We start from the raw sequence: 25825 nt of genomic DNA, 5'->3' as shown, positions 1-25825 counted from the left end.
ATGGCGCCCTCTTGTGGCTGCTTGAACCATTGAGGACACGAGGCGGTAGAGGGGAACACACGGTGACAGGGAGTGCTAAAGAGTGCTGAGCTGTAGTACCGGTGTGTTGTTCAAGGACAACCCGGGTTCACGGCCAACCCAGGATTGCTTTAAAACAAAAAAGATGTCTGCTACAACATAGACACCTTCACGGTAAGATAAACCGCGCTTTATTTTGTTATTTGTACTTGTTTTTTTCTTTGTTCGTATTCGCTTTTCAGTGCAGGGGGTTAGCAAGCTAGTACATTTAGCCTGCATGAGCAGTGTGCACTGTGTGTCAGGCTAGCTCTGCCCCCACACTGCTGCACTAGTATGGAGGCGGCTTAGGTGCCATGTCCTTCTCAGGTAACTACTACTATAACCACTGGCTCTGTCATCACACTTAACTGGAATACCCGCTCCTGTGTCATCGCCGTTTGAGCTCACTCCACACACACACACACACACACACACACACACACACGCACTGACGGTACTGACGTAGACTCTATAATGTAGCTATGTAAAGGAGTGTGTGGTTCACACTGTTTGCGTCACTGACGGTTCACTCACTCACTCACTCACTGACGCTTCACCCTCGTTTACTCTCAGTGTTTAGCAGAAACGCGCGTGTGTGTCATTGTGTGTCCAACTAGCCGGTAGCTGGTGTGTAGTTTAACACGAGCATCACTACTGACTGGCGGTGGCTTGTTGACATTAGCTATGGTTACAGTAATTAATCATATGACGGATGATTTTAGATCTGACTCTCACTCGAGTCATTCCAGTATTGATGGAAATTCCGGCTCTTTTTAGTGAGTCACTTCATTTGACTCACCTCATTAATTAGAACCGACTCCCAAACAAAACAAAACAAAAAAAGCAATTTTTTTCTAAAGTTTTCTTGCGATTGTTCTTTGCCTGGCTGTGACTGAAATTATTTAATGAAACCTCCCTGACCTTACTTTCTAATTTACAAAATAACATGGCATTGTTTGTATAATCTGTATTTTATTGATTGCTAGCAAGACACTATAAATGTGAGCTGTCTCACTGCGAGCTGTCTGTGCATGACTATGAATACTGATGGCTGTTCATATGTATAACTGATCGCTTGTTACTGTAAACGTGTCTCATACACACAGCTGGGATTCACGCAAACGATTCACACAAACGATTCACGCAAATGATTCACACAAACGAACAGCTCAGGTGTTGAAAAGGTTTCCACGGAAGCATTTAAGCAGTTCCTGAAGATAAATGAATAAATAATGACACTGCCTAAGTCTACGAAAATAAAGGAAAAAGGGAGGCTTGCACACGGGAATGAGCTCTCAACGTTTACCTAAAGAGTCGACTCAAAGAGTCGACTCCCATTCGCGAGTGGCTCATACAGCAGCAGTGATGTGGACGTGGTGCATTGATGTTACTCTACTGGACAGAGCTGGATACACTGCCCCACTGGATATAACACACTTACTACACGTTTCTACATGCAACACTATATCAGTAGGTGAAGCTATGATAATTATTTGATAAATGTTATGCAGGCCTTGTAAGCTGAGTATCACTATGGTAAATGGCTCTTTATTGAAAACTGACTGTACTGAACAGGGCGCAGAAGACGTATTTCACTGGAGGATTCGGTTTCAGTCATGCAGTTTGCTGGCCGGTTAAGGCTGTGATTGAGACAGATTTGGCAAACACCTCGTAGATGTCAAAGTCACATACAGGTCACATGAACAGATTGCAGGCCAGATTATCCCACACTCAAGGACTGGCCGAGATTATATTCATCACAGTACAGACACATAGTAGCCAAATTAACATCTCCAGAAAGATGACCAGAATATTTCCGAGGTATAATCCTCTAGAGTAGTGTTGCTGCCGTCTGCATCCCCGGTTCAATCCTGAGTGTAGGTTACTGTCAGTGAAATGTTTCTCTGCATGTTCTCTCATCTGCAGTGGTAGTTTTCTCTGGCCTCTCCGGTTTACTCCCACCTCCCAAAAATCATGCTCGGAGGACTGGCTGTGCTAAATTGCTCATAATTGTAAGTGCATGTGTGTGCATGGTGTCTTTTGATGAATTGGCTGACTGGTATTGTCCAGGGTGTATTCCTGCCCAGTGTTCCCTGGATCCACCGCAGCCCTGCCCAGGATAAAGCGGAACTGAGAATGAATGAATGAATATGAATGAATGAATGAATGTGGACCAAAGTGTAGCTTATGTTGCCTGATAAGTAACATGATAAAACATCATAAAAAATTTTGACAGGAAATATGGTTATTAATTATTAACTGTAAATTGCCTACTGGTATCATTATAACAAACATGAAGGAAGATCCTTTTGAAAAGCGGATCTTAGCCTATTTTTAAGTACAAAACGTGCACTTTTTTAAAAAGTACACTAACGTAGTCATACAAACACGATATGCATATGATTTAAAACTAAATAATGATATATCGTTTTATCTATATTTGGAACACAGCTGTTTTAGCATTTTGTGTTAGCAGAGAGGAACACATAAACTAGGCAGAGCAGAGGAAAATTATAATTAGGTCCTGAGCAATAAGAACATTCTGTTAGGATTGTTTAAGGAAGTAAATTACCTATAACCAATACTATACCTAAGCGTTTAGTCAGTGAAGCCGTAATCTTTGCTGGTTTAATCAACCAAACAGTATGAACTACTGCTGGGCCCCTCCTGGCAATGTCACCAGAGATCCAAATTCTCTTGTGGAAAACCTAATTAAAGTTGCTGTTCCCATATGCTGCTCCCATATCATTAATCACACTGGCTGTTCTTTCAGTGTTCTTTACTGCAGGATCTGACACTCAGCCAGAATCCAGTGCATTTTTTTGTCCCTCATCCTTTTTGCGTCTCATCAGCGTGCTGGTCAGCTATTGGCAGGACGCAGTTCAGGCAGTGTAGAGTTCATTGAACTCAGGTTCTGGTGGTGTGATATGGCCAAGTGCAGGTCTCCCTCTCTCTCTCTCTCTCTCTCTCTCTCTCACTAGCCTCATTCAGCCTTCGCTCTGTCTCGCTCTGAGTTGTTATTCGTGCTTGGACGAGATCTTCCTCTAAGATCTACTTTAACTCTAATGGAGTGCACAATTGTCTGGACTTAATTACTTTACAGTGGTCAAGGAGCTGTCAGCTGCACTGATTACATTTTTAATTCCATGCTGAAGTCTCTTTTAAGAGTTCACCCATGAGCAATAATGTGTAAGTATTTATTACTGTTAGTGTAATTATTTATATAATTATAATAATTAAATGTCTAATAGCAAATGTAAAAAAAAGGGGGGTTTTTGTAAGTTCTGTACAGTGTAATAAAGATGATCAGAAAATCAGTCACTTCCTGCACTAGTGGTGTTCATATTGTGAATAAATGTGAAGGGACTATTTTCTCACACTGGAAGTGTGTGAGCTCCCTGTGTGAATAGTCTCACCCTGGTGAGGTGATGGTTGTCTATGGTTGTGCGTTGGTTACGTTAGCAGGGCCTCTGAGGGAGAAATTCACCACGTATTATGCTAATGCAGAAACGTGTTTTGAAAGTAGGAATTGAAATTCATTTGGCAACCAAGCAGACCAGATACCAGTTTTGACATTTGATAAAGTTTCTTTTTCTTCCATTACATACTTTGTAAATGGAACAAAACCATTCTGTCTTTGTTATAATGTACTACTATAGAAGCTTCCCACAAGGAAAGTGTTGTATGAGATTCCAGTGTGACTTTAAATGGCACAGGCTACTCTGTGTAGATTTACTAAACCTTTTTGTTCTTCATGACTTCTATAAATACTCCTTTGAACAGGCCGTGATCACACTGTTTCTGCTTTGCTCCCCTACCCCTGTCTCATAAGTCAGGTTCATTCAGGGTCTGATGTTTTATCCCTGTAACCTGACATAGATGAATAGTGTACTGTAGCTGCAGGTCACACGGAGTTTTATGTTAGTGGTAGAGAAGTTATAGGAGACATCTTTGCTGCACATAAACTGCATGCTCCACCTTCTCATTTACATTCAGCTCTGTGGTTTCCCAGTCTTACTGTTTGCTTGACCCCAATTGACGACTGTCTCAAATGTGAGTTTTGTAGTACTCTTTGTGCATGCCTAGTGTTGTTTCTTGGGGAAGTTAACAGAATATTTACCCTATCTTAAGAAATGCACTGTATAACGATATTGTGATATACCCTAATATTGTATTTATAACACAAGGTTAGCGGAGTGTTGCATCATATTTTACAGGGAGGATTATAAGGCAAAATATCACATTCACAAAACATTTCTTAATATTATGTATTATATTATTAGGCTTAATATTTCACAGTGTTTATTTTTGATGCTGTTTTGCTGATAAAGCAGCAACAAAACAGTAGAGCATTATTACCTGAGTGTAACTATTTAATGACAAAAAGGCTGAAACAGTGAACAGTTTTTTTTTTTTTTTTTTTTTAAATTATATTAGATGACATAGAGTGTAACATCTAGTCAGATTTTTTATACTGAGTAACATTAGAGGTGTGAAAGCACAGAATTTGAAATCTGCTATTTCATGTATAAACACTTACATATACTAAAGGTAAAACAAACTTTTGAATAATGTGATACAATTGACTTTTTTTTCTTTTTTTTTTTTTTTTGGAGCGAGAGTTCCTGGAACTATGTCTTTTAAAAATTGTTCGATTATTTTGTAGGTAGAGTAAATGTGGTTGGCTATTTGCAGTGCGTGTCAAGTGGAGTGTTTTTGTGACAGTGGTTTTTGGCGACGTTTAGTCATGACAGCTAGAATTCTGACTTGTGAAACTTTACAAGTACTCACGCCATGTCGAGATCATGTTACTCAAAGTGTATCATGATGTTAATAGATTGCTATATTGATTTAATATTTTAATATCACTTAGCCCATTTACAGTACTGTGCAAAAATCTTAGGCACCTTATTTCTTAGTACAAGCTTTGTTATAGATTTTTATTTTATGATTTCTACATTTTCGAGTCAGCACAAAAACATTTTGGATTTCCAAAGATTAGGTTTCCAGCACAAAATTAAATGTTACAGAAAAATGTTTGTATATCAGTAAAGAAATCAGCATGTTATGTAAGAGACCACTTTTAAGACAAGCATAATGAAGCATAATGAAGGCTGTTGTGTTTTACATGCAAAAATAAGAAGTGAGTGTGACAGTCAAAGTCTCCAGAAAAACTGTGGCTGCTTCTGCAAGATGGTCAGTGATACTTGCCAGCTAATTTCCTTATAGCACTGCACAAATTATACCTAAGACTGCTATGGTTTTTTTTTTTTTTTTTTTTTAAATAAGCAAAGGGTCGTCACACCAAATATTGAGTTTGTTTCATTTATTACTTTTTCTTGCTCTTTGTAGTACTTTATTATATTTATATTTATTTTATTATATTTTTAAAAAATGTTTTTAAATTTTTAAATGTAGAAACATTTAATTTTATAATTTTTGAAGGCATCTTCTTGCTCTACAGCATTTCTTTGCATGTGCCTAAGGCACAGTACCGTGTATTTAACAGCATTCCATTAGCAACTTGCTGTGATAACAATAGTATTGTTTAAAAAAAAGTTTGGTTTATCTTTCATTAACAGAATTAAAAATTGCATTTTAAAATATATTGTCAGAATATTTTTTTTCTCGTTTTTTTTTCATATATTCCCAACTGCTTGAAGCATCCAAGCAGATCTGGCCAATATCATCGTCTGTTTCCGCTTGTAACATGAAACACTCTTTAAGTGTTTGAATAAGGCTGATTAAGCAGAACATGTATTTCCTGTTCTGCAGTCTTCAGCATGTTTCTCCAGTAGGTACAAAGCAGAGGGATCATCTGTCCATTAAATCCATATTACTCAGCTCATGCGTGTGACCTGCAGCTGGGCAGCTTTCACTCTCCATTTTGTGTATGTGTTTTTTTGCAGGTTTATAGTGTGTGTGGTGTGAAGGAGACAGAATGGACATCAACATGGTGCTGGGAGGTCAGGACAGTGTGCTGTTGGCTAGCAGTCCTGACCAGGCGGTCAGCCGTCTTAAACATCCCTGTGAGGAGCAGGTAAATGACTGAGAACACAAAAGAAATGCTGTCTGCCCTTTCTTTTATTAGAACATGTTGACCATGGTAGTATTTTAGCAGTTATATATTATTATTTGTTTAGTATGTCATCTTTACCTCAGGTTCTGTACTGGGCACTTGTACCTCTTATTTCTTAATTTTTACTGTGCATGAAAAATGTACACATACACACATGAATACTGGAATCACATTAAGAGATTAGCATCAGATGATCAGCGTCATGGCCATTCTGTTGAAATGTTAAATTACAACAGAATTAATTTTCATGAAGATGTGCAAAGTCGGGAGTCTATCATGTGATACAAGGGTAATTACACAGGAGTAAGACTTACTAAAAAGGTCAACGCAAGTCAAATGCATAAGAATTATGACTGAAATTGAATTAGAGGAATGTATGATGTCTGTAATAATAAACATTCGGATGTTTAATTCACTGATTTTCTTCACGTACTACAGTTTAGTATTCTCTGTGTGTCCCCCTCAAAGGATCGAAGCTGCAGCCCTTCTGTCCTGCACTATGTGACCAGCACATGGAAGGACGGCCTTCTGAACCGGAAACGGCCATTTGTAGGAAGATGCTGTCACTCTTGCACACCCCAGAGTCAGGTTAACTAACTAACTCCTTTCATGTGCAAGAAATGTGGGATTCTCAAATAAATTTGACAACTATTAAGTGTTTGTAATAAATGCCAAAATACTGCATTTATCATTAAAATTATTACTTCTCATTAAATTACCCCGTGCTAATTAAATTGCATACAAATATCATTAAAAAATAAGAATAAGGCTTGCTGTCAGGAAGGAATTTCCACAAATGAATTAAAATTAATTATGTATTTTACCTACTCATCTTCTCATGTTTTTGTTTCAGGGGAGACTTTTTAACTCCAGCATCCCATCATTAGGACTTCGCAATGTAATTTACATCAATGAAACACACACAAGGTAAGCAGTTATGTAATATTATGACCTGGTTTTTGGTACTCATTCAAGTATGCCTCCCCAGGTTCACATTACCCAAGCCACTAAAGTCAGTCTATGTATATGCAATCGAGTCCAATGGAAAACAGCAGGTGAAGGAGTGGAAACCAGTGACATTCATTTTTAACCACGTTTGTTAGTGGATCCTTCCAGTCCAGATCCAGTGACAGACAGCAGATGTAAGCTTAGCTGGTGTTTCCTACCTCAAAGAGAAACTTGGATCTGTGTCAATGATGACTGGATTATGGGTTGCAAGTTTAGAGCTTGTTTTTGGCTGCATGTTTAATTCTGTGTAGCTCTCTAACTGTCGCATGTGTTTGCGTGCAGACACCGAGGCTGGCTGGCCCGGAGACTCAGCTATGTGCTCTTTGTCCTGGAGAGAGATGTCCACAAAGACATGTTCGCCCGCAATGTGGTGGACAATGTCCTCAACAGCGCCAGGCAGGAACTGATTATATAATAGTTAGTTGTGTGATGGAGAGTGTAACATTGAAAAGAACATCCCATTTGACTGTGTTCTTGTGACAGGGTGCAGAGCGCAATAAAGGAGGTGGCAGCAGAGACAAAAACAGACCAGAAGGCCGTGAGTAAAGTGAGGCAGAAGGCCAGAGGCTTTCTGCAAGAAATGGTGGCCAACATCTCACCTAGCCTCATCAGGTTTGCCTACTTACTTCAGAAAATAAATATATCAGGCATTATTGCAATTCAGTTAAGATATAAACCTTTTTCAGAGTAATTTGTCTGGTTTGTAAACTGAATTGTTAAACCAATATAGGTTGACAGGATGGACGTTGTTGAAGCTGTTTAATGGCTTCTTCTGGAGCATTCAGATCCACAAAGGTCAGCTGGAGATGGTGAAGAAAGCTGCCTCTGAGGTATTTAGAACATTTACAACATTATAAAAATACTCCTAATCACCTGCTAAGTGTTCTTGTTGGTATCAAGTTGTATATTACACATTGTCTTTTTTTTCTTTTGTGTGTTTCAGTACAATGCTCCGCTGGTCTTCCTGCCTGTCCACAAGTCTCACATCGACTACCTTCTCATCACCTTCATCCTTTTCTGTCACAACATCAAAGCCCCGCACATTGCAGCTGGCAACAATCTCAACATCCCCATCTTCAGGTGAGGGACATGTTTATAATAACGTATGTTTATAATAACATATTCATGTTGTCATACTGGAATATACAATTATATGCTGTTACTTTTTTCATGTTTGTTTGTCTTTTAGCACGTTGATTCGCAAACTGGGAGGATTCTTCATTCGCCGTAAACTGGATGAGACGCCAGACGGAAAGAAAGATGTTCTTTATAGAGCTCTGTTATGTGCGGTAACTAGACAAAGACACTTTGCTTGTTATTATTATTTTTCATCTGCATGAATATAATCACTTTCGAATTTAGGATTCCCCCCCCCATATTGCACCGTATGGGCGGATGAGAAATCACTGAGCCTCTATGAAAATCCCTATTTAGGATTCCACCAGCTCAGAGTCGAGTGCCTTTTACTTTTTTGAGTGGTTATGACTGTTATATGGTTGAAATAACTGTTAGGGTCAGAGACAAATGTACAAAGAGGTTTTGTTATTCAAGGCACAGTAAAAAAAAAAGCACTGAAGAGAAGTTTAGAATTGAGAGAGAGAAAGAGAGAGAATGACTCTTGCAGTAAACGTGATGGTATATAATGGAATGATATTAATCAGTAATTTAAATGAAACTCAAATGACATATTCAAAGATGGATTTACATAATATGATTGTTCTGCATTAAGATAAAAGTGTGAAAGCCATATTTGATTATGTCTATAGGTGTTTATAGTTGCCTAGTTTATGAGTCATGTTTAATTTTATCTAAATGTCACCATTCTTGCCTCTGCTAATATGTATTTGCTTTTTTTTTTATTCTTGAAGTTAATTAGGCTTTGGGCCAAGGGTACTGTAATTTAATCATGCTTCTCTCTGTTGCTGTTTTCTTTGCTAGTACACAGAGGAGTTGTTGCAGCAGCAGCAGTTTTTGGAGGTTTATCTAGAGGGCACACGTTCTCGCAGCGGAAAGCCGTCTCCTGCACGTGCTGGCATACTGTCCATCGTGGTGGACACCTTGTGTGCCGGTGCCATTCCAGATGTGCTCATCGTGCCTGTTGGCATCTCCTATGACCGCATTATTGAGGGCAACTACAACAGCGAGCAGCTGGTAAGAGTCAGAAACTGCACAGACCCTAAAGTTACATTTTATTACCAACTCAGTCATTAATACACTTTAAAATAGATCGAAATCATAAGAAAATCAGGAAATTGGAAATTGGAGAGACTGCAAAGGAATTGGGAGAGACTGTCAGCAATGCAACAGCAATATCAGGACACTTTGTAACATTTTGCACTTTTTAACCAAATGTAGAAAGTTTAACCATTTACATAAAATACACTTTCAGACTATATATCCACAAATTTGTCATCTCTTCAAAAATGACAAATTGCCTAGTCTGTTAGAACAAAAGAAAGAAGGTAGTGCTTTGGCAAGGGAACAAAGTATGAGAGACAAAGTGGGGCACAGATCTTTCAATCTTTCCAATCTTCTATAGGGCTTCCAATCTCATTGCTGAATGTGGCATGGCAAAGGTTTCTGTCATGTAGTCCAAAATGGAATTAAGAGCCATATCATGTTTTCTTGTTTTCTTTAATTGTCTGTTCTCTTAAGTCTGTGTCTGTTGAGAACGAAGTATAGAGAATAAACCTATTTTAACATATTTTGCTGCCCTTTCCTCTGCTTATATTTTAATGATGCAAACACATAGCAACTGTTGGGAAGCAGTTCACCTTGCTTGACGGTGAATACACTGGTAATATGTAATTTTGTTCTGTAAATATTGTGATGTTTGAGATTGTTTAGAATATTATATAGACATGGAGATTACTCAATATTTATAATTTCTGCTAAATGAACGGTCTTTGAAAAATTCTTTTAGCCACACACACACGCACACGTCTGCTTGTTCCGGCTTCATCTTGGCTCCTCTAAATGAGTAAATTTAAGAGAATTTACTTAAAATTGAGTGCAGGACAGTATAATAGTTGAATGCATGGTCTATAATAGCAGTGCTTCCTGTGCTGTGTGTAGGGAAAGCCCAAGAAGAATGAGAGCCTGTGGGGAGTGGCCTGTGGTGTGTGGAGAATGCTCCGGAAGAACTATGGCTGTGTGCGTGTGGACTTCACTCAGCCTTTCTCTCTCAAGGTCAGAAAACCTTTCACCTCTCCCTTAGCACTAATCTGTCCTCCAAGATCCAAATGTCTTTTTTCCACTTTTACTGCTCTGTAGGAGTATCTTGACACGCAGCGCAGTCGAAATCTGCCAGCCCCACTGACTCTAGAGCAGATCCTCATCCCAACCATCATCGCAGCTCGGTACAACCTTCACTTGCATTACTCGTCTTTTGTTATTTGTTTAAGCTTAGGCATTTATCTTATGGTGACAGATGTATTTTCCGCACAGGCCAGATGAGGCTGTGTTTAATAGAGAAGAAGAAGAACACCCGGATTCCAGAGAGCTGTCTGACGAGCCCTGGAGAAGGCAGGTCATCTCTAACCTGGCCAAGCACATTCTCTTCAGTAAGAGTGCTCGAAAAGCCTGTAGTCTCCCAGCTTTCTCTAAAGCCTTTTCTCTAGAGACCAAATGGCTGACAGCTTTTAGGGTTTACTAGCGGTCACACAGTCCTCCCTCTGGTGGTGTGTTCTCAGCCAATCACATTTCCTTGTGTTTGAATGAACTGAGTCAGTGTTGCTTTTTTTTCATGGACAATGGGTCAAAGGATTTGGTGAAGGGGTAGAGTTGCAGCTTGCTTGTAAATGTTTGATATAAACTTAACATGAACTTGCTTTCATTGTGTGTAATTTTTAAGAATCATTTGATTTCTGTGCCATCCTGGTAATATCTTCATAGAGACCATAGTTTTTTCAGTGTTAAATATTTAATTTAGAATAGTAATAAAAAGTAGAAGAGAATAGGAAGAAAAAGTGCATTGAAATAAACACAAATTTAAGACATGTCATTTCATGACTTGATTTTTTTCATGATTTTGGTTTATTTTACTTTGGCACAGCCGCCAACAAGTCCTCAGCAATCATGTCTACTCACATCGTGGCCTGTCTCCTGCTGTACAGACACAGACAGGTGAGGGATCAGTTACCTAACTCTCTATGTCAGCCACATCCTCTTCATTTAACTCTATAGTAAAGTGATAATAGTTTGGGTAGCTTTGCCAATGCTAACAGAGCTTTTCTTTTCTTTACAGGGTGTGTTGTTGTCCAAGCTGGTGGAGGACTTCTTCAACATGAAGGAAGAGATCCTTTCACGGGACTTTGACCTGGGTTTCTCAGGGAACTCTGAGGACGTGGTGATGCATGCGCTCAACCTGCTGGGAAACTGTGTGAACGTGACCAGCACTAACAGGAACACCGAGTTCATCATTGCCCCAAGAAACACTGTGCCAGCGCTCTTTGAGCTCAATTTCTACAGCAATGGCCTCTTTCACGTCTTCATTGCTGATGCCATCATAGGTACGCTGTCTTAGACACGTAGAGATACACACAGTCATGTCCAGTTCAAACTGAAAAAATGGCAGAGTAGAGTCACACTGTAGTTAGGGTCTGACTGATTACATCAGGTCACTGGTTTGCGACCCTGGTCTTGGAGTACCTCTTGTCCTACACATTTTAATATTTTACCAACTCTAACAAATCTGATACAACTAATGATCTAATTAATAGTCCTTCCTGCAGGGAAAATATTAAAATGTGTAGGATGGGGGTATGCTAGGGTACTGCTTGTCACCAGAGGGCACTAATGAGTCACACACAGTGATTTTTGTGTGAGAAGGATAGGGTGAGTCTTAGACAGTTGCATCACCCAGGAGCCCACCAACGCTGTACTTTTGATTGAGAGTTGAATGTTATTGTGGTTCATCTTATTTGTTTGTTTTAAAGTTACAAGCTTAAATTTATACATGACATGTTTGAGAAATTGAAAGTCACATTACTAAAGCATTGGTACCTGCTCAAATAAAAGTATAAGCCTGGATAACATAGTATTATTGGTTACTGGATTTTTTTTAGCGCCCTCAAATCGGTATTGGTATTACTGATGCTATTTTCATACCAGTAATACCATAACTCTCAAAATAAATGCACGCATGCACTAGTTAAAGTCATATAATGAGCACATCTCAAAAAGATATGTGAGGGTCTGCCTCTATCAGAAAATATTAAATTTGTCTTTATTTGGATTCAGCTTAACATGTTACATTATTTATATAATGTATATAATGTGTGTATATAAATACACCACACACACACACACACACACACATATAACAAATCTGATACAACTAATGATCTAATTAATAGTCCTTATATATATTTATATATATATATATATATATATATATATATATATATATGTGTGTGTGTGTATGTATAAATAAAATGTGGGTGTATGTATATGTATATGTTATATGTATGTATAATGAATGATGAACCTGCCTTCAATTTCCACATATTTAAATAGCAATTAATACACATTCTTATAACATGCTGTAAATGCATTGAACATCACCCCCATATTTGAAACCCTCCATTAGAGCCTTGGGTGTTTACTTATACCACTTGCACAACAACCAAGCGGAAATACCCCTACAGTGGAACATATACATTATGTTATGAGTATTTTTGGCTTTCTACTATAAAAACAAAATAATTTATATAAATAAATGAATATGGCATATGTATGGCAACTCTGTTACACATGTATAATGAGTTTTATGTATGAGTGTTATGTTGTGTTAGCTTGCAGTGCTCTGGCTATGCTGAGGGAACAGGTCACAGAAGGTGAATTCGGCACCTCCTCCACTCTGCTCAGCCAAGAGAGACTCATCTGCAGAGCAGCAGGGCTCTCCCACTTCCTCTCCAATGAGGTGATTGTCGCCTTGGTAAGTTCCTCATGTGTGGCACAACAGAACATCCTTAAGTAGCATGACAATAATTTTTCTTTTCAACTACCATGAAATTAATATACATTTAAGGGCATAGGAACATATTATTAGCAAGGAGTGATGCTAATCAAAATAAATATTTCTAGTAAATGCTAAACATGTATGTGTAAAAAGCTAATAATAAATAATTGTTTTACTCAAAACCGATGCCAGACCAATAATGTAATGAATCAAACAAACTTAAGTTAAGTAAAATAGATTTTTCAGTTAGCTGTCAAGGCTAATGTCATGTTATGAGATGGCCTTGATAAAGCCAATGACATGCAAATAGGTAATTGTTTGTTTAAAAAAATAAATAAATAAAAAAGTAGGTCTATTTTATTTAATTTTTTTTTTGTAAATTTCATTAATGTGTCAAATTTGATGGCTAAATAAGAAATGATCAGACATTTCAAACATTTCATATTTCAAAATATCCAGAGTACTATAAAAGATGTGGGCTCATATTCATATCACAAAGAATCTTACTGTATCTTACCACTAAGAGTGTACCACTTAAAGTCTCTCCTTAAAACCTATTTTGCTAAACTGAGAGGAAACCAGGGTTGACCCTGTTGTTACTGATGATGGCATGTTTCATAAATAAACATTAGGAGTTATTAGCTGATGTGTAGTTTTCAAAGGTTTAGAACCTGCTTTGAGCACTAAAATTCATTTTGCCTTACACTTTGATGTAAACAATAGAACGTTCAATATTTGGATTAGCAGTTTTAAAATTTTAAAGAGTTTTTGATAAAAAAAAAAAAAAAAGGCCAACTAGGAGTTATGTTTAGACTTTACATTGTTTATGAATAATTCATATTGTTTATGAATGATGGATGCTTAATCATAGGTTTTGCTCTGAACATAACATAATCATATGTTTTCTGTCAGTTCTTTTTTGCAAATCTGGTGTGTGATTATGTAGCATATTAAGATCGCCCTTCTCTCTGTCCAAAGCCTTGTCAGACTGTCTACCAGGTCTTCCATGATGCCGTGACCAGACTGATCCAGTATGGAGTGCTGATTGTTGCTGATGTAAGCACTCTTGAAACTCTCCTCTTTGCATGTGTTCCTCTTTTGTCAGATATGACCCACCAAACCCATTCTTCTACTGATAAAATCAGTGTTTCCCACATGTCTGAAGTAAACCTGAGGTGTGTTGGGCTGGCTCCAATTGAAAGTTACTAGCAAGCAACTAACCGTATTTGACATCAAATATTTAGCGGGGAAGGAGGAGCTTTAGCAAGTCTGTTAGGCTCTTTTCTCTCCTTGCTGGTTTCTCTCCTTTTCCTCTCTCTCTTCCTATTTTCCTAACCCTCAAACTTGATAACCACACCATTTTGTGAAACATTTTTGAAATGCAACAGAATATATTTAGATGTCTTTTGATCTAACCCTGAAGTGGAGGGGTCCCTTAAGTACAGCTTTCGTACTAAACTCTGTGTATTTTGGTATTTTTGTTTTTGTTATTTAATATACTTCCAGTTGCATATATCTAGTTCAGATTTACACAAATAATGTCTTTTGACTTTCTACCTGTAAATATGAACAAAAAAGTATGTTCTCATAAGCATAAAAAAGATATGTTCAGTAGTTAAGTTAATAGGAGAAAAAAGTATTCAGATACTACATATTACCAAAATTAGTACTTCATTGCAAAGCTGTTGTCGGCAGTTTCAGCTTCGAGATGTCTATGGTAAGAAGTAATTAGCTTTTTGCAGCATTGCCAAATTGTCTTTGATTCCACAAAAGCAAAAGGGTCCAAGTGCTTATTTTCCCTCATTGCATAAACCACTGCACTGGTATTTTTTTCTGTTGTTTGTTGCAGTCCCTTATAAAATGATCAAACTAGCACAGGGGACTTTGAAGGACTTTGAAGGTGGAATGCTCGTAGGCACTTTCCAAACTGAAGTAATAAAACGGTCACTTTAATAGGGGTTTCTAAAAGTTTATTATTGAAGATTTCTGAAATTCCTTGCGCTGCATAACATTAACATTTAGTAAGAGTAGATGAGGGATGGAAACAGCCAAAATTAGTGCTGTGGTAAGTCAGCTCTCCGGTGTAGATGTTTTCACTACCTTTGGTAAGTGACCGATGCTTTTACATTTACATTAGTTTTTACAAACGCAAATTACGCGAACTGTAACTGCTGAATTGTTATCAGCATGAGGAATTTTACACTCTGTATTCTTTCAGAAACTGTGCAACAGTGGGTTTGTGTTTGTAAAACAAAGTTCAGTTATGAATGGCTGTTATTTTTGCCCCGTATGGTGGGATTCTACAGAGGTTTTACTGTGAAGGATGTAGCTTTTTGAGGAGGAAATGCATAGTCATCTCTACTGAGTATGAAACTACGGTATGATGAACCGTAGATGGTGAGAAGCAGGCTGACAACTTCAACATGATTGGCTGCAGTTTGGGTTCCCCATCATGGGAAAGTGGATGAATCGATAATAGAAAAAGCAGTAGATCAAGCACTTGAAGAAAAAAAAAATGCAATTATGAGTAACTTGGTTTAACACTTTATTTTACAAACCTGATTTAATTACTTAAATGTAATTTCTTATTTTATGAATTTATTAATATTTTCAGGTAATTGTTCATTTTTATTTTTGATTAATTTCTCAGTTTGTTGACTTATTTATTTATCCAGTGATATATACACACCGATCAGCCATAACATTATGACCACTGACAGGTGAAGTGAATAATATTGATTATCTCGTTACAATAGCACCTGTCAAGGGTTGAGATATATTAGGCAGCAAGTGACCAGTTGGTTCTCAAAGTTGTGTTGGAAACAGGAAATATGGGCAAGCGTAAGGATTAGAGAGACTTTGACAACGGCCAAATTGTGATGGCTAGATGACTGGGTCAGAGCATCTTTAAAACAGCAGGCCTTGTGGGGTGTTCCCGGTATGCAGTGGTTAGTACCTACCAAAAGTGGTCCAAGGAAGGACAACCGGTGAACTAGCGACAGGGTCATGGGCACCCAAGGCTCACTGATGCGCGTGGGGAGTGAAGGCTAGTCTGTCTGGTCTGATCCCACAGAAGAGCTACTGTAGCACAAATTGCTGAAATGTTAAAGCTGGCTATGACAGAAAGGTGTAAGAACACACAGTGCATCGCGGCTTGCTGCGTATGGGGCTGCGTAGCCACAGACCTGTCAGAGTGCCCATGCTGACCTCTGTCCACTGCCAAAAGTGCCTACAATGGACAGGTGAGCATTAGAACTGGACCACGGAGCAATGGAAGAAGGTGGCCTGGTCAGATAAATCACATTTTCTTTTACATCATGTGGAAGGCCGGGTGTGTGTGCATCGTTTACCTGGGGAAGAGATGGCACCAGCATGCACTATGGGAAGAACACAAGCTGGCGGAGGAAGTGTGATGCTCTGGGCAATGTTCTGCTGGGAAACTTTGGGTCCTGGCATTCATGTAGATGCTATTTTGACACATACCACCTACCTAAACATTGTTGCAGTCCAGGTACAGCCCTTCATGGCAACGGTATTCCCTAATGGAAGTGACCTCTTTCGGCAGGATAATGCGCCCTGCCACACTGTAAAAATTGTTCAGGAATGTTTGGCCTCCAAATTCCCCAGATCTCAATCCAATCGAACATCTGTGGGGTGTGCTGGCCATCAAGTCCGTTCCATGGAGGCCCCACCTCACAACTTACAGGACTTAAAGGATCTGCTGTTATCGTCTTTGTGCCAGATACCACAGCACACCTTCAGGGATATAGTGGAGTAAATGCCTCGATGGGTCAGGGCTGTTTTGGCAGCCAAAGGGGGACCAACACAATATTAGGCAGGTGGTCATAATGTTATGGCTGATTGGTGTACATCAGTTTATTTGTAAGGTGATTATTCATTTGTTGATTATCCACTGATGAGTTGATAATTGAGTGGCATAGACAGGCAACCTCTTTCTTTTCTATTTGATCAGAGATTTATATTAATGTTTTGGGCAGGAAGCATTGGCACTGGAACACTTTTTTTTTTTTTTTTTTTTTTTTTTTTTTTTTTTTTTTTTTTTTTTTTTTAAATCTTTTCAAACATACACTCACCAAGCACTTTATTAGGAATACCTGTACATCTACACTTTCATGCAATTGTCTCATCAGTCAATCGTGTGGCAGCAGTACAATGCATAAAATCATGCAGATGCCGGCCAGCAGCTTCTGGTAATGTTCATATCAACCATCAAAATGGAGAAAAAATGTGATCTTAGTTATTTTGACTGTGGCATGTTTGTTGGTGCCAGAAGGGCTGGTTTGAATATTTCTATAGCTGCTGATCTCCTGGGATTTTCACGCACAACAGTCTCTAGTGTTTATTTAGAATGTTTACTTACAATAAAGAAAAAACATCCAGTGAGAGGCAGTTATGCAGACAGAAAAGCCTAGTTGATGAGACAGGTCAACAGAGAATGGCCAGACTGGTTCGAGCTGACAGAAAGGCTACAGTAACTCAGTCGTGGCCTAATGGATAGAGAGTCAGACTTGCAACCCGAAGGTGAACCTGAAGGTTGTGAGTTCGAGTCTCAGGTCCGGCAGGGATTGTAGGTGGGGGAGTGAATGACCAGCGCTCTCTTCCACCCTCAATACCACGACTGAGGTGAGACCCTTGAGCAAGGCACCGAACCCCCAAACTGCTCCCCGGACGCCGCAGCAAAAAAGGCTGCCCACTGCTCCGGTTTGTGTGTTCACTACTGTGTGTGTGCACTTGGATGGGTTAAATGCAGAGCACAAATTCCAAGTATGGGTCACAAGTCACTTCATAACCACTCTATACAGGTGTGATGAGCAGAAAAGCATCTCAGAATGTACAACACGTCGAACTTTGAGGTTCACATGACACATGACAATGAGTTCAGTGTTCTTCAGTTGCCTTCTCATTCAGTGGATCTGAATCCAATAGAACACCTTTGGTACATGGTTCAAAGGGAGATTCACAGCATTAATGTGCACCTGAAAAATCTGCAGGAATTGAATTTTGCAATCATGTCAATATGGACCAGAATCTTAAAGGAATGTTTCAAACATTTTGTGGAATCCAAAGACAAGAATCTGAGTGTATCATGGGCAAAGGCTTATTGAAACTGGACAGTTGAAGATTGCTTTCCTGCTCACCACAGTTGTAAAGACTGCTTATTTGAGTTACTGTAGACTTCCTGTCAGCTCAGACCAGTCATTCTCTGAAACAGTCTTTCATCAGCCTGTTTCAACCTGTTTTTTTGCAGCATTCTGTGTAGAGACAGTTGTGTGTGAAAATCCCGAGAGATCAGCAGTTTCTGAAATACTCAAACCAGCCCATCTGGTAGCAACAACCATGCCATAGTTAAAGTCACTGAGATCACATTTTTTCTTCATTCTGATGTTTGATGTGAACATTAACTGAAGCTTCTGACTTATATCTGCATGATTTTTTTTTTTTTTTTGTGCATTGTGCTGCTGCCACATGATTGGCTGATTAGATAACTATGTGAATGTGCAGTTGTACAGGTGTTCCTAATAAAGTGGATGGTGAGTGTATATAGTATTATTATTATTACTGATTTTTATCTAATTTGTGAGGCTGAACTGATTCTTGATCCAAATATGACTCAGTGTGGTGGGCTTCATAGTCTGTTCATTCTTTTTAAAGCACTTGTGGTAACATTTTTTGGTTTTTATACAAGCATTGACAGAATTATATGAACCATGGTATGTCCAGCTCTGAAATCTGTCACTGGCTGAATGGCCAAATTACCATGGTTACTACTGGGAATCTACAGTATATGTGGACAGACATCACCTACATCTACATGGTGTTGTTTTCAGGTGGATCAGGAGGAGCTGAGCCCCTCAGAGGAACCCTGGCCTAAGAAGTTCCCAGAGCCTCTGTCCTGGAGGAGCGATGAGGAGGACGAGGACAGTGACTTTGGAGAGGAGCAAAGGGACAGGTATCTGAAGGTGAGCATTAGAAAACGGCATAAATTGAATAATCTATGATGATGCTGAGTTTTTGTTGAACTGGGTGATGTACGTTATTTTATTTAGATATACTGGTATTTATTTAAATAAAAATACATTATTTAGAAAACCTAAATCAACAATGTTATTGTAGAACAAAACAAAAAGTGCTGATTGCAAAGGTATGTACTAATTTGCATTAAGAACGATTCATTCCTTCCTCCTTGTGGCCAATGAGTCTTTATGCTGAGTGATAATGTGCTGATGTCAGTTTGCAAAAACAGAGACAAAACGTACTGTAAGATCTCTCACAGTGTGAATGAAGAAAAAATGTACCGCTACAATTTTTTTAGTAGAAAAATGATATCGTTTAGCTACGATAACATGAATTTGTGTTAATATTGGTATACTGAAGGTGTACAGTTTAAAATTTACCCAGCATGTGACTCGGAGGATATAATCTTCTGCACCTGGTTTCTTCATATTGAAGAAGTGTTATGCATAAGAGCAAGCGTACTGGATGACTCATACTCACTTGATGTAACCAGGTTTTATACACAAAAACCACTTGTTGGTCACTACCAAGTTATTATGAGTTCTCCAACTAATCTGTACATCATCATACTAACAGCAGTATTATTGAGTGTTTATCTGGCTTTTGATCCAAACGGATTCTTTATTCAATCCTGACTTATTGTGCTAGGCTCTACCGTCTTTTCATTCTTTTCAAGACTTCTTGTCTCACCTCTCTATTACACTTGTGTAACGTGCCATAGAAATGGCTTTTAAACATACACTTGATTGATCTTAGTTATTTGTGATGTTGAGGTAATACGTATTTGTTTGTATCACATATACACATACTGGCATAACTTCCTTGTTTTGCTAAATCTTAAGTGCACTTATGCTCTATATAATACACAATGTAAAATCTTTTTAGGGTTATTTATCTTAGTCTCTAATTAGTTTTTTCTAGAACTTATTCATTAGAAAAATGTGAAATGTGAGTGTTTCCCGTGACACATCACAGCCAAAAGAGAATTTACAGCTGACTCTTTAGCAAGTATCTTAACTACCATTATTCTTTAAAATAATACTTTTATATTTAAAAGTCAAATACAGTAAAATATTTGTCATTGACCTGTTATTTTGAAGAAATTGACATTAGCAGTTTCTAAATAACTCAGCATACTGACTCAGAAAATGTCAGTGGCGAAATGGAGGAGTAAATGAATCTTTCTTAATAAATGTGTGATGCAAACAATTTCAGATTTTTCCACTGAGCAGCTTCTGTTTGTTATGCAATAATGTGTAAAAAGCATAACAGTGACTACAACATTCTTACTGTAAATGAGACCATTTTAAACAGGAATCATTTTAAATATCTGGGTGCCAAGATCTCAGAGGACTTGACTTGGTCTCACCAAACTGACATGTTACTAAAAAAAAAAAGGCACACCACATCTGTTTCCTCCTCTGAGTCAGGAAATTCAAGTTGTCATGGGTATCGCACCTGTGTGTCTTGTCTGCTTGTGTATATAAAAACTATTTTTTACACTTTTACACTGCACCATGTGAGGCCCTTTTCTGGCCTTTCCTATCTGGCTGTATGTCCTTTATTATAATTGATTTTGCACACTACTCTTGTCCTACTACACAGTATATGGCCAAAAGTATGTGGATACCTGACCATCACACCCATATGTGGTTCTTCCCTAAACTGTTGTCACAAAGTTGAAGACAAACAATTATCTAGAATGTCTTTGTATGCTGTAGATTTAATATTTTCCTCCACTGGAACCTACAGGCCCTAGCCTTTTCCAGTATGACAGTGCCCCTGTGCACAAAGCGAGGTCTGTAAAGACTTGGTTTGTCGAGGTTGGAGTGGAAAAACTCGAGCGGCCTGCACAGAGCCCTGACCTCAACCCGACTGAACATCTTCGGGATGAACTGGAACACCAACTGCATCCCAGGCCTCCTCGCCCAACATCAGAACCTGACCACACCAATGCTCTTGTAGCTGAATGGACAAATCCCCACAGCCACGTTTGAAAATCTAGTGGAAAGCCTAGCCGGAAGAGTGGAGGCTGTTATAGCAGCAAACGCGGCCCCAGCTTTGGAGTGGGATGTTCAACAAGCACATATGCGTATGATGGTCAGGTGTCCACAAACTTTTGGCCATTTACTGTATGTCTATTGTAATACGTAGAACAGTTAAGAAGCCTGCTACTAAGTATTCTACTATGTGGTGAACAATAAATACAAGCCAAGCCTTAGCATTTTGGCAGTGAGCATGAAACATTGAGATGTCCTTCCATCAGTAACATGTATAACAGAACATGGATACTAGTCTGCACTAATCATCTCTGAAATGGTTTTTGATAGCTTTTACATATACATGTAAAAATGGACAAAATCCAAGAAACACAATGCAAATGTTGATTTATTATACCAGCTGTATCAACATTCTTTTAAGATTTACATGATAAATTATGAGATATTTGACTGATCTAAGATGGGGAAAAAACCCATATATTGCATGACTCATGATTCACGAATCATGATTGCATGATTACAGGAAGAGGAAGTGAAAATCCTCAAAATCCTCAGGCTAGGTAAGTCTTACTGGTTTATTCAGAGTAATAAAATGGAAAATGTTCCCTGCCTGATTACTGGCAGGGACTGTATCAAAAAATACCTTGTAGTCCTGTGACAGCCACTGATTAGTCATTTAGTGTCATATCATGTAGTGTGCTACGCTGATTCTTTTATTCATAAAATAAGGGGCAGACCTGTTTATTATGAAACAGGATTTCAAACAGATCTTGTGATATCAGTTAATCAACAGTGTGATTTGGTAGTATCTGTATATTTCATTAACAATGTAAACTTTCATGCAGGTTAGCCCATCCTCTGAACACCAGGAGTATTTCACCTTTATGCAGCGAGTGCTCAGCCCAGTGCTGGAAGCCTACACCGGGGCAGCCATTTTTGTACACAGCCTGCTCTCGCCCATGACAGAGAGAGAGTACACACAGAAGCTCTTCAAATACCTACTCACGCGCACTGAGAAAGGGGTGGCAGCCTATGGTCAGTCTCCAGCAGCCTGCACAATCTGTCTGTTTATATGTCTGTCTTTTTTCCTCTAATTTCTTTTTTTTTTTTCCTCTTTGTCAGGAGAGAGCGCTACACACTACCTCGTGAAAAACACAGTCAAAACATTTAAAGAACTGGCGGTGAGATTGAAAAAAGAAACTATAAATCTGTGTATACATTTTGTATAAACAAAGATATATCAGTGAGAATATGTGCAGTAAAGCCCTGGGGTGTGTGTGTGTGTTTTTGTATTTGATTGACAGGTGCTAAAGGAGCGCTGTGAGAATGGTGTGTGTCGTCTGGAGCTGAGCACTACGTTCCAAACTCAGGCCAACAGGAACAAGCTCCTGCAGTACATCCTGGGCTTCAGCCTGCTGTGAGCCATCAGATTCATTTCTCTGTCTTGCTCAAGGGCTTCTGTAGGCTACAACAACTATCAAAGGTGCTACTCTATGGAAGATTTGCCTAGAAGTGCCTTCAGCAAACACCTAGGACTGGGTCAAGCCCAACTTACGCAACTTATTTCTTTCACACTTGTGACAGAGGATGGATATGCAGCTAGCTCACTCATCCCTCAAGCACCGCTCATACAGCTGTGATGATCACTATTGTCTGATTTGTTTCACTTTTGCTTTAGGTTTTGTTTGAGTTTTATTTTAACTCAGAGAAGTACAGGAAGGTCTCATTTTATGTAAATAAGTTGCCTTCAATTTAGACCAGTGTACTTCAGAGATATCTGGTGTAGATAATTAATTTCAAGGGCATTAAACTGACTAGAATTGCTGGGCAGCCTGTATATAGAAAGTGTAGCTCCTGTCCTTCACAGACTATCCTGTGAATGTAGAGAAATATTTAAACCATTACCACAATTTCTGTTTAACCCTGGCAAAAAGAATGACACCTGAACTGTTATCTTTTCCTACACTCATTAGATTAGAATGTAGAGAGGAATGAAAAGGGCACAGATTACAACTTAGGCTATATTTCACTGACATAGTAGTTATGTAATAATAATAGCCTGTAGCAATAGTCTTCATTTTGTGAAGCTGTGCCTCAGACGCTGGTCTCGAGACACCATGTCTCCATTTAGAATTGAATTTACAAAATTTACAGTGACTTTCAGTACAGAGGGTAGACAGGGGTCATATATATTCGTATATATTTGCTGAATGGTGAAAAAAATGAAGCAGGTATAGGTTAATTATTATTATTTCGTAGTGAATTCTCACAGGTTATTTTAGCTAAGGTACTTCTGTTAAAATAGAACTGCGTACTGTATACAGAACAACATTAGAGTTAACTGAAGCGTTACGAGAGTGTCAAGGGTGGCTAGAAAGAGATTACTGTGTCAGAGGGAAAAAAACGATGGGACCTAAATGACTAAACATCACATCCGGCAGCGTTTAGAAAGAAATGCACTTTAATAGAGAAAATGTATAATGCAGATGACGATAAAAAAAAAAGTAACCTCTTTATGTGAAATCCGCAGGAGTTACTCTTTAAAGAAATGGCTTGTGGGTGTAATGTATTTGACCCTGCTGCTTCAGCGTGCTGCTGTAAAGGTGGTGGATGTTTTGCATAAATATATTTCAACAAGTATAGCCTTGATCTCTTCACAGGCTTTCCCTTTTTGCCATGAACATAATTTCACTTTGGGAATTTTTTTAAAAAATGGCTTTCTAGGTAGGTGCTTTCCACGTGCATGGCACTGATCGAGGCTGGAAAAAAAAGGCTTTCTAGAGTGAGCAAAACTACATGCATCATAAACCAGAGCGCTGGATCCTTCCGCCTAATTTATTTTATTTTTTTTTTGGATATAGGGTTTTTTTAGTGGCAGTCATAACACAAACCCATAATTTTCTGTTTATTCTTTCTCGTGATTAATAATGTTTCAGAAATTCTTTACCAGCGAGTGCACTACTTTTTTTTTCAGCTTTTACTCATAGTGAATACCGCAGCTTATAAATGGAAAACTTACGTAGTTTACTTAGTCATATTTGCAACATGTGGTATATTACTTGTGTGCATGACATTCATTTTTTTCCCAAGCTTGTTGATTTTCAAAGTGAAACTGGTTTAATTGTACTATGGTTAACTGTAGTTCCGTCTTTTGTAAAATCTAACTGAGAAATAGCTTCTCATTAATGTGAGGCAGATGATTACTCCTAAATGTTATGAATGAATTGCTCATGAGTGCTCAACTTATTGTGAATGTATGCTCGTCTTATTGTTAATGTGCAACTTGTCCACATATGTAAAGAGCAATGCTCTTATTCATGCTTATTCATGTTTATTATGGGCTGCATAGATGAAACACAAAGATATGTTAGTCTGTTAAATGCTGTTAAATGCTTGATTGCCTTTTTTTTTGACTTGGTACAGAAATTGTAAGACTTTGCCAAAACATACTTGTTGAGGGCATAAAAGAAAATATATAGAGTAGAGTGAAGAGTAGCTTAAACATTTTTTTGAATAATTACAAATCTTGCAGTTAAGAGGAGGCCTAACATGAACTGTGTGATAATTACCCCAATATGAATAATACTGTGCACTTTAGTGCTCTTTTACAAGATTAGTTATTAATTTAAAAAAAATTAATAAAATATTAAATGTTTTATGACTTTGGCTAGTGGGGTAAAAGGTTTATAATCTTGAATATCCTTCACATCCTAGCTCATCAACAGGCATTTTTAAATGCAGTTTCCTCTCTGTTTTTCTCATTTGTGTAAGGTGACACATATTTGATCTAAACGAACTGCTCACGAGCAGACAGACACTAGCTCCAGTTACTCACTGTGTCTCTTTACTCATATTATATGCCTCTAAAACATTTTCAAGTGTACAGATTTTGTTTTTAAAATAAATTAATCATTGATTAAAGAACAATGATTTAGCTGTCATTTTCCCCAGTGTTTTTTTTTTTTTTTTTTTTTTTGGAATTTGGTATTACCCTTTTTTTGGACTTTTTGACTTGACAACTGCAGTTCACTATTGGGCTCTTTTTTTTTATGGCCATTGGGCAGCTTTTGTCAAAGAGAAGCAGTATCTCAAATCTCTTGAGAGGAAGTAAGGAAAGGAAATGTAGAAGCAGAAGGACATAAGACAAATGTCATACGGGAAGTCCCTGATTGTAAGCATTGTGCATGTAGAGCTCACGGCTCACACCACAACTCCACAGCTGATGACAAATACACATGACACGAAATAAAAATAAGATTGTGCAATAAAGTTCGATGTGTTTATTTATATGTTTTTTTAAACCTGTTTAGGTAAAATGCCACAATACATGTGTAGCATCTTTTACAACTGAAAGTTAAATTCAAGTTAAAAGTGATTTTTTTTTTTTTTTTTTTTTGAACTTCTGATGTAGATGCTCTTGGAAGGCAGAGTAAGAAGTAAGAGGTAATTTAACAACAAATCAGTTATCAGAATTGCCTGATTGTAGACAAAGATAAAAAGAATAAACTGTAGAACAAAGATTTCTTTAGGAGCTGAAGGAGCTGCTCTTTGTGGGAACTGAGCCAACTGATTTGGCTTACTGATGATGTGGAAATCCCATCAGGGTGCATTCCACAAAGGGATAGGGTTCATTGTCTTTTTGCTTTGCTGCCAGTGGCCAGAAAGATTTGTATACTGAGTGCT

General features: G+C 38.3%; 1 protein-coding gene across 3 annotated transcripts; it reads left to right on the top strand.

Moving 5' to 3' along the window:
* Nucleotides 1-35: 35 nt before the first annotated feature.
* Nucleotides 36-25411, top strand: gpam (glycerol-3-phosphate acyltransferase, mitochondrial). 3 transcript variants are annotated; one of them, XM_026915421.3, is made up of 21 exons: nucleotides 36-192; nucleotides 5967-6097; nucleotides 6605-6724; nucleotides 6990-7063; nucleotides 7427-7540; nucleotides 7628-7756; nucleotides 7875-7974; nucleotides 8088-8224; nucleotides 8334-8433; nucleotides 9083-9295; nucleotides 10220-10333; nucleotides 10418-10503; nucleotides 10592-10707; nucleotides 11199-11269; nucleotides 11391-11655; nucleotides 12940-13082; nucleotides 14085-14162; nucleotides 18956-19087; nucleotides 21988-22177; nucleotides 22265-22323; nucleotides 22447-25411. In XM_026915421.3, the coding sequence occupies exons 2-21, from the start codon at nucleotides 5999-6001 to the stop codon at nucleotides 22561-22563; spliced, it is 2457 nt and encodes an 818-aa protein (XP_026771222.1). In that variant the 5' UTR covers nucleotides 36-192; nucleotides 5967-5998; the 3' UTR covers nucleotides 22564-25411. The 3 variants fall into 3 exon arrangements, with proteins under 3 accessions (XP_026771222.1, XP_026771224.1, XP_053094760.1); XM_026915423.3 differs by lacking the exon at nucleotides 36-192 and adding an exon at nucleotides 3018-3246; XM_053238785.1 differs by lacking the exons at nucleotides 36-192; nucleotides 5967-6097; nucleotides 6605-6724; nucleotides 6990-7063 and adding an exon at nucleotides 7103-7278.
* The last annotated feature ends 414 nt before the right edge of the window (nucleotides 25412-25825 follow it).

Source organism: Pangasianodon hypophthalmus, chromosome 12 (assembly GCF_027358585.1).
Source record: "Pangasianodon hypophthalmus isolate fPanHyp1 chromosome 12, fPanHyp1.pri, whole genome shotgun sequence".
NCBI classification, from domain to species: Eukaryota; Metazoa; Chordata; class Actinopteri; order Siluriformes; family Pangasiidae; genus Pangasianodon; species Pangasianodon hypophthalmus.
The sequence above is the reverse complement of the archived record's forward strand: the minus strand, read 5'-3'. Positions and strand labels throughout refer to the sequence as shown.

Coding starts and splice junctions, on each gene's coding strand:
- gpam (XM_026915421.3), top strand. CDS start 5,999: ATGGACATCAACATGGTGCTGGGAGGTCAGGACAGTGTGCTGTTGGCT. Junction 7,064..7,426: donor ATCAATGAAACACACACAAG/GTAAGCAGTTAT, acceptor GTTTGCGTGCAG/ACACCGAGGCTGGCTGGCCC. Junction 11,656..12,939: donor CATTGCTGATGCCATCATAG/GTACGCTGTCTT, acceptor ATGTTGTGTTAG/CTTGCAGTGCTCTGGCTATG.